This window comes from Dermacentor silvarum, chromosome 3, assembly GCF_013339745.2.
Source record: "Dermacentor silvarum isolate Dsil-2018 chromosome 3, BIME_Dsil_1.4, whole genome shotgun sequence".
NCBI lineage: Eukaryota > Metazoa > Arthropoda > Arachnida > Ixodida > Ixodidae > Dermacentor > Dermacentor silvarum.
In genome coordinates, this window is record NC_051156.1 from 224930949 (window position 1) to 224940661 (window position 9713).

Here is a 9713-nt window from a genome sequence, read left to right on the forward strand (position 1 = left end):
AAACACATCTAGAGTTTCTAACTGCTGTCGCAGCAAAAAATTGGAATAATTAATTAATTAATTAGTTAACGACTATAACTAGGTTGGAGAGACATCGAATATTAGGGGACATTTTCTGCAAAGTAGGCTATCTCGCATCAACCTGCCCACCACAGCCGTGAAGGCAGCGTGCAGCTCAGGCACCGTTCTTAGCAAGCGTCACCGATCAACTGTCAGTCGTCAACATGGTGGGAGAGGATTGTCTGAGGAGCACGAGAAGGCGCTGCATTAAATATCAGCGACGCTGACACTTGCAGCCCCCAGAGCTCCAGAAACGTCAGTGGAGACGACGCGAATGCCGACACGTAACAGGCGCCAAGCTCGGCCCGCATAAAACACAGCGTCCGGGTTGTGGTGACACCGCCGCGGATGCAGAGCGCGCGGGCGGCAGCGATCCGTGAGAATGTTTACAGCGAGTGCAGGCCACGCCGCCAGCCGCGGCAGCGGAGAGCGATCGGGTACAAGTTGCGTATTCCAGAAATGCCAGTGGTGCAGTCTTTTTTTGCGAGGACGTCTCTGCCAGCGTTCCCAGCGTCCGCGAGTCACCGTCTCGCATTGAGTTTCCCGCCAAAATTACTGCAGAGAACTCTGGCGCTGCGATCAATCAGCTGTACACCAGCGACACAGTGCACTGCACGTATATGCCACAAGATTGATGGGTACGCATTACATGGATTCGTGTATACCTGCTTGTGGCTTCATACGTCCTTGGGGTGTTTATTTGCGCTTTAGCTGTCTCAATTTTCAGGATGCCATATTTTTTTTAAGCGCATCAAGACGCATCGCACGTTTCTTCGCACATGCCAACTCATTGCAAATGGCATTTATAACGCAATAAAGTGTTGGAACTTGCAGAGACACAAAGCCGTTTGAAGCCAGAAGGACGGAGTTTGTGCAAGTTCGCGTATATTATAACCATCATGCCTTCCTATATGTATACATGCATCATTCCCATCCAGGTAGAACCGCCACACTCGACGCTTCCGTTCCCTCTGAGCGATCCCACGAAGCAGGTACCTGAAGGTGACGGAACACACTGTACATAGCATATCCATATTTTTCCTTACTTAGTGCAACTTTTGTATTTTATACTGTGCCTTCAGGCATTCGATCACTACCTTTCGTGCAGACATCATTCCGCTTAGCGCAACGCCCTTTGGCCTCGATGGTACAACTAGTAAGTAAGTCCGACCAAACTTCCCTAATCTGCTGTTGAAAGTCATCATGGGCTCCGAGAATGAGCGAGCGAGTGCGCACATCGTCCAGCTGAGGCCTCAGGCACTGTCGGACTCGGGCACTGACGGGTTATTCAACCTTCTCACCGCCGCCGCACCACCCTGAGTCTCTCCGCATCAATTTTAGGGCCAATAAATAAGTGTTCACTGCCACCACCAGCACAGCAGCCACCGCAAGGAAGCCAAACGGCCCATAATAATCGAACCGGCGACATCCCGTCCGAGAGGAAGCGCCCCCTCCCTGCGGAACGGTGCCATGCGCGCGGCGACGACGTCTCGCCGGTCGAGAAGGGAGGCTCGTCAGGCCAGCCGTGGATCGGTCACGACCGGGAGAAGTCCGGTCACGCGCCCGGTAGCAGGCCGGCCAGCCGACACGCACCTCCGCCCGGGCGCCAGCACTCTCCTCCCGATATCGGCGGCGGCGCGCGCCGAGGTCCGGACAAATTGGGCACCGCAACGATATGTGCGAACGGGGCACGTCACTGGGAGCACCCTGCCCCGACGATGGCTACGGGCGATCCACCCTCGCAGTCACGGTGAACTAGCGCACTGCATCAATTCGCAGTGCTCGTCAAAGTTATGCAGTTCTGGGAGACGAGTTGTTCCGGGGAATGCCGAGACGGAGTGTCCGCTTAGATACGGAGGTGCCGAAAGAGAGAGCGCAAAACAAATGTCGATAGCTCCGCCTGAAATCTCTCCTCGGGGAGAAGTGCGATTAATGGACAAAATCACCAAAGCCATAGCGTATGCTTAGACGCGAGAAGGAGCGAATATATATATAGTCAGCAAAACCTCGTTTTAAGCATTGAAGCACAAATGTAACTGGAACGTCAATGCATTTTTCTCCGGAAAGTTCGGGACTTAATATCTCGAAAGTGGTGTCCCCCTGAGAATTCGCTCCAAGTGGATCCGGATTGCCTCGCGAACTCTACGGCTAGAATTCGTAAATTGCAATATGGGCCATAAGGTAATTGGTTAAAAACTTAATTAGTGGATTTATGTTAATTAGCCGATGCAAGTAAGGTGCGCCTCTTCGAGTAGACCAGTTCATGAACTATAATTGTGCTATCTGCCACAGGCAATTTTTGAAAGTGTTCGTTGAAACACCCGGTATATTTCCTTTTGAATCAGAAATATGGCCAGCGCTTTGCGTCACTTTGTGGAACAAACGAAAACACGAGCGGTTCATCTTTCGGACACCTGTCGAGAGAAACACACGGCTTCAACTGAATGAGAGGGACACACCCCAACCCCGAGTAGTGGACGTAACGGTCGCGCTTGAGCGGCGGGACCGGTTGAACAGCAGCGTCAGTCACGGTGTTACGGCAATGCCGCCTTTTTGACGTTACGCGCGCCAAGGCGATTACCGCCGCTCTTCGCGCCGCGAAAGGGCACGACTGAAATCAGCGCCACGCCTTCCGCCTGCCCGACAAGACGCTGGTTTCGCGAAACGCAAGGCCTTTTCCTCCTCGCCTTTCACAGGCAAGGTCGCTCTGCCGCCCGGGAAGCCAAGGCCGGCCGACCACCGCGAACACACGACGGTACGCGCCTCTGACCGCAGAACGGGTCCCGACTGCGCGCGATGGCCGAACTGACCGCCATCGAGGGCACCGCGGGCGGACCGGGCGGCGACAGCGCAGGACGGTGCGCTCACAAGCGCGTGTTCGAACCCATGCAAACCGGAGAAGTGGCTCCGATTCACTGCGAATGCGCGTAATCGAAACTCGGCTTGGTACATATTTATGCACCAATAGCGCCTGCAGTAACTTATGGTTCGGTATTTCTGAACCTTCCTTTGCGCCCCCAGCACTGGAATTTCGTCGCCGCGGGTGGGTATCGAACTCGCGTGACTCGGTGCTCGGCAGCGAAGACACGCCATGGCGGAAGCATATGGGCGCCCCACGGAGATCGTGTCCGAAAGAAAGACCACCACATGTCGCGCAGCGTGTGTCCCGAAGAAGCCTCGGAGGAACAACATCTCGCAGACCGATGGCGCACCACACTGCCACAGTGCGTGGACGGGAAGGAAAGGGGGGCCCCAGATGACTCTCGGTGCGCGCAGAGGGCAAGAAGGCGATCCGAGGATGGGATAAAAAGACCACCACAGCTGGAGTGGGCGTCACGCCTGGCCGCTCGTGCCGACGCAGCCGAGCGAATAAACAAGTGCCGCACATGCGGGACCTACTGCTGCTGCTCGGCCCTCGTGGAAGACGATGCAAGCGCTGCGAGGCAAATGCTACGATGCGACACCACCCGTTCTTTATGCAGTCAGCGATTTTGTTTATATTTCACAAGTACTGTCAGCCCTAAATCTGGTCATTACACGGAGTGCGCTTCAAAGCGCACACTGCAGAAGTGCAGATGCTACAAACACTTGCGCAGTACAACAGAGGTACTGCGAACTAACCGTTTTTCTTGGAAATACACTGCCAGCCAGTTAATCAGACAGCGAAATGCACCGTAAATATTGCATCCCTTTCGGGTTATTGAACGGGACAGAGACAACAACCAGACAATGAACAAAGCTCTCGTCAGCTGGTTTTGGAGAGGTGTAAACGATAGGCTCCAGAACGATGTCTGAATGAACGAATGACTTCATTTCCCATAAAGTTAAAAAGATTTCTATGGCGGGGTTCTGGGCAAAAGTTACTCGCTGAGTCGTCCATCTAAGGCAAGAGAAGACAGCGGGCGCACACTTGAAGGGGGAAAAAATAAACATAGAAGAACGGATATCAGTTTACAACCATGTATGTATAGAGATATGGGAGAGATATAGCGCATTTGATCAGACACGTAATCAGTACACACTGGGAAATATCCAAAATTTTTCGTACAGTAGCAGTATTGATTAGTCATACACATGTATTATGGTACAACAGGCTGCGAAAAAACGTAACATGGATGCAATAATCAGAGTACGCACAAACTGAGCGAGCGTTCACATATTCCCAGAGTACATGAACAAGCGCAATAAAAGAAAAAAAAAATACTGGAAGTAGTTTTGTAGGCTCAAGTAGGACATATACATTCTGTAAGGCAAGGTTATTAAGTCGGAAGAGTATGTCGAAGAATTTGCTGACCATAATTAGTTCGTGAATGCGAAACTTTCCATTGTTCAGGTGTTCTCGTGTCATAAGCTGCAATGTGTTTGTGTAGGCAAGCTATACTACGACTATTGTTTACCGCGTTTCTGAAATCCATGCGATATGTCAATGCCACACAGTGTTGAAACAAATCTTGAAATCCAAATAGGGTTAAGTGCTTTGAACAGCGGCCGAGTTGGAGCGTCGTACGGCTTATTACGTATCAAGCGTATTATTATTTTTTTTTCTGCAGGATAGAAACACAGTGTATATTAGTTTTAGATACCGTTCCCCAAACAAGACAGCAGTAATTCAAACGATTTAAAATTAAGGCATTGTAAATTAGAAATTTTATAATATGTGGAAGATATTAAAGGCAGTACACTGCCCCCACGACTTGGGACAGTTTTCCAGCGAGGAAATCGTAATGGGTGCTCCACAACATATGTTCATCAAAAAAGACGACTAACTTGTTTATTGTTTTTACAATTTCTATTTTTGAGCCCCCAATAGTAAATCTGTTTCTAACGTAATTTCTTGTATATTTATTTATAGCTACCTTACAGAGCCCTCGTGGGGCATTGTGTAAGGGTACAGCAAATGCATACATTAAGATCAAAATAAACACCTTAAGAAAGTAAAACACCGATTGGTGCAGAAAAGTGAGATTGAAACCAAGAACTTATTTAGATGTTTAGCTTGAAACAACACTGCTTTGGTTTTGTTTGCGTTAATTTTAAGGCCGTTTTCAATAGACCTGTCCTGGACTTAAGTTAAAACAGCGTTGGCTGCCCTTACAAGGTTATGTGCGTCATTTGGTTTAAACAGTAAATGAGTGTAATCAGCTGAGATAACATATTTTGTGTTAGGATGAACATTAACTAATTCGTTTACGTTTAGAGAAGATATCCTCGAACGAAAACTTTTAAAAAGGTGAAGGCAGAGCGCGACATAGGCAAACGCCAGCACTCGCTAACAACTAAGGCATTGTTCAACTGTTCTAAGAGGTTTTTCACTTTGTTACGCACTTCCTGCGCGTTGTTGTGACTTCGGGGTGGAGGACGAGACACGGACTCTCGGAGCAGGCGAAACAAAAAGCTTGATACAATATAGACAAAAATAGCAGAGAATAGCGTACGTGTAGCGGTAAGAGCGCACCACACGACCGGTGGCGACTCTCTCGTCTAACAATGGGCCGCTTCTGCCTTAAATGCCCTCGCCGAACCCATCGTCGGGAAGGACGAGGCGGGGCTGACGTCACCCGCGTCGCATTCCTTCTAGGGACTTTGGGTGCCACCTCACTTCGGCCCGCGGGTCAACAGCTCAAGGAAACTTTGAAGGCTCCAACTGTGGCACAGGGACCTCGAGGGGGGCAAGCAATCAGTGGAAGCGTAGCACGCATCTCAGAAAAACGCGGAGGGAGCGCCCGTCGCCTCGACGATAGGCAGGTAGCGCGGTACAATAGCGCCTCTTTTGGACGCCATGGTCTATTTAGTGGGCATTCCGTTTGCCTCTGTGTCACCCGTTTTCTTGACGCTCGTTCTTCGACAAGACACACTGAAGCAGGCAGAAATCTGCGGTGCAGATGAAGCTTTTGTAGTACGTGAACAGCGTTCGCACAATGGTCAGGCACGTGTGCACGCACCGAAACGACACCGTGAGGCCCAGCCCGGGATGCACACTTTTCGAGAGGAACACGGACGCGCTGCCCGCTCTGAGGCTGTCGGTGAGCGAAGCCCACTTGCAGGTAAAATGGCGGCATTACGCAACGCGTCCGCGACACCACCCAGATCGAATTCGTGATTGAGCGCAAGAGCGTCAAGATGAACGCGCGAGGGCATGAGTAGCCCAAATGATTTCCTAGACTCACAGAAGGCCCACAAAGTTGCATCCTTGAATTAAATGAAAAACAAATAGTCTAATCTCGATCATGCAAACTTCTCAAGAACAATTAGACTGTTCGTATAATCGGGCATTCGTATGATCCATGACAAGCGACAGCCAGAGTACCAAAGTGAAGGTAAGGCGTTCGTTCTCATTTGCGGTGACTACAATCGGTTGAAGAAGTCACTCATGGCTTTCAGGACCGTTCTTTTCTCAATGTTGCCATGGCAGAAGTAGCGCGGAAATTCGAAAAAAGAAAAAAAGAAGTTATGAGAGGCGCCAAAACAGAGCGTTCTGTCCTGCTGCTTCCCTTCTTACTTACGGATTTTCGTGCAACAAGCCCAGTAAAGAATTCTGATTAGATACATTTCTGCAACGAGCAAAACCATGCACGCTCGCTTCTTCACCTACGCAGCCAGAGCATGTGTCAGTGAGCACTCTTCCAAGTGCGCAGCAGCCATCATGGAAGACTCATATTTCCTACGACGAATTTACAATATCCGCTCCCTTCTGTGCGAGACAGCAGCGCAAATCATCTGACACAGCTCGGGAGAGGGTTCGAGTGATACTGAAACATACTGTATTGTACTCAATGCATTCTGGCCTGGACTTTCTCAAAATCTGCATCACACCAATATTGGGTTCAAACGTGATCCTATCAAAGAGATTCGATTTAATCATAAGAAAGCTGAGGGCCTTGCGGTTGTTGCCCTGTATGCAATTTAAATAGATATAGCGACAACAGCCTAAACAGTGTTTTTTTGTGTGTGTGTGTGTGTGTGTGTGTGTGTGTGTGTGTGTGTGTTTTTGGGGGGGGGGGGGGAAGGAAAGAAATTGCAAATGTTTAAACTGCTCCGAAAAAACAATTCGCATCATTTTGTCAGGCCGGCACAGACACAAGATGCAAACCACAATGTTCAGTCCCTTCCAGGACTCATGAAGCACTCCTGTGGGCTTCCTGGGCTTCATTTGCCCTTGAACCAGAATATGTATTACGATTGGACGCCTCTCCTTCCCCACAGTGTGTTACCTTCAAAACCTGCTCATACATGCAGCCAGAAATGCTAAGATATTTTTTTTTTAGATATTTATACACGGGGGCCAAAAATGAAGAGTGTTTCCAACACGTGCACTTGCATACAGGCCAGAGGTTAGTATATTAGATAAAACAGAAGTAGCTGCTGGATAAATTTGCTTATTTAATTTATTTGTTCATTATACCCTCAAACGCGAATACATTGTAGAGGGGAGTGGGTTATAAATTAACGGTAAGTTATACAAAAATAAACGGTAGTGCAGGAACCATTAATGCAGAATACAACAAAAAATAAAGATAAAACAAAAACCACGTGATACAAACTCACTATATGGCACAGTTAGTCAGAATGACATAATGGAAATAAAGATTGTCTGAACAAAGCATGATCCGGCCCTGTTAGAACCAAGATTGGCGGGAAGGTGGTTCCCAGTCGCATATTGAAACCATAATTTCTACACGGCTGTAACGAAAGAGCAGCAAAAACGGATAGTCGACGCTCTAAATCTAGCACCAACGTAACAAATTTTTATACTGCATTTAGAAAAATAAACATGCCACCATCATAGAAGGGCGTTCAACTTTTTTATTTCATTTTTCTATCCAGTGAACATTCGCCACAAGTTATCCAGTGAACATACTCCCATAACCACGAATAAGTGCGATGATTTCGTTGTGGTGCTGTCATAGCCGTATCGCGAGCTAACTTATCGATATTTTCTAGTGTGCACTTAAGCGTGTGCATGCCCGATATGTACTTCCTGCTTCTCCTTATGCAAGTACATATTCAAACAACGTTTACGCTCCCCCAAAGATAGGAAAACCGGGCCGGTTTGAACTGCGCGAGCTTCCACCCGTGCTCCACACAACCTACCTCTGCCTGTTATATACTACGCGGCCATCATAAACGTATCCCACTAACAATAATGGCATCCGCGTCGGAAAATAATGACACAAACGACGATGCCTCTGCGCGCTCAGTCCTAGTGCTTCTATTTTCCGCGCCGCACAAAATGGGTGCTGTAAGAAAGGGCTCATTAGCATTCGTGTCAAGCCGCGTGGCCTCGCGAACACGCCTTTTAATCGCGGGTATCCTTGCGCAACCGAGATTCCACTCGCTTATACTTCCTCATTGCTTGAATCAGTGTGTGTCCGTAGCCGGTCAGCATGGAACGTCCCACTCTGGAATCGCTCCCGAAAATAAGCCCGGCCGACGAGAGGCCGCGTGCCACGAATAGCGCTGCTAGAAAAGCGTGCATTTCCAACTAGACGTAGAGTGGAAAAGACGGCACTCGCAGGCAATGCACGACCACAGAGGCCACGATCGCCGCGTGGTACCGCACCTGTTCTTCCATGTCTACTTTGCTTCACAGCAAGATAGGCTGGGAGAATTGTTTCCTCGAAGGATTGATGGATCGGCTGTCACCAGCGAGATCCTGCGCCTGTGGGGTCAACTAGTAAGCGTGAACGGAAGTGTCGTTCTCCAAGAAATATGGGGGAAAAAAGGAAAGGATACTTCACCAGCCCCTCCTTTGTTTTCGCATCCCGGAGACCGAGGCTGCGAGCATTTAAACTAGACAAGTGCGATAAGGCTGCGAGCATTTAAACGAGACAAGCGCGATAAGTTGGTTTCTCAAGTCGCGCCTGGTCGCGCGCCGCGGGACAGTCGTGTTCGCGCGGCGATGATCAATATTCAACGAACATGTACGCTTCTCCGCTTTCCGCGTACAATTCTCTCTGCTTGAGCTCATTCTCGCTGCGGCCACATGAACGACTGTCTTGACTCCCGAGACCAGTGAAACTCGGCGCGTCTCCGAGTTTACTAAAACATTTGCCGTCGGGGCGCACTGCAAAGCTTGCCATCAGTGTCGACGAATATGCGAAGCGCGTGCCTATGTCACTGCGCGAGGTCTCAAAACCCGACAGGAATAAACGTGACAAAACACGACCGAACATGCAGCGAAGTTGCTCACTGAAGTGGCTAGCGATGCTGTCGCGCAGCCGACAAGGTGCTAGAACGGTTCGATTCGCTTCGTCGCAGCGTATTATATCGCAAGCAAACCCAAACAACAATGAAGGACATGCAGTGACAGTACGACCGTGATATCGAACACTCTAGCTGAAAGGAAGTTTTTGTTAGGACGTTTGCAAACCGACCTTTTTCGACGCGTCCCTCCGGAACAACAGCTTGCTCTTCGCTGGGTTGGGCATCGGCCATGCTTCGCACGGTGCATTCCATTGTCATGCGGGTAACCACACGTCAGGCACACACGGGCAAAGCGGACATGGCACCGCGGAAAGGTATCAACTCCACACGCCGGCGATCACAACAAACACCGTCCTGCTGCTACTACTGCAACATCACGACGCGCGCTTTCGCCCAATGCCTCTGCATCCCCTCCACTGTTTGGAGTGGGAGGAGTCGTCTGCCTAGCG

At 49.5% G+C, this 9713-nt stretch overlaps 1 protein-coding gene across 2 annotated transcripts in view; it reads right to left on the reverse strand.

Moving 5' to 3' along the window:
- The window catches only part of LOC119446793 (coiled-coil domain-containing protein 50), a 70572-nt gene extending 60859 nt beyond the window's left edge, over positions 1-9713 (reverse strand). The window contains exon 1 of one of the 2 annotated variants that reach the window (XM_049664385.1): positions 9435-9713. In XM_049664385.1, the coding sequence (XP_049520342.1) occupies positions 9435-9511 (77 nt within the window). In that variant the 5' untranslated portion in view covers positions 9512-9713. The remainder of the gene's footprint in view (positions 1-9434) is intronic. The other variant, XM_049664386.1, reaches the window with a different exon arrangement.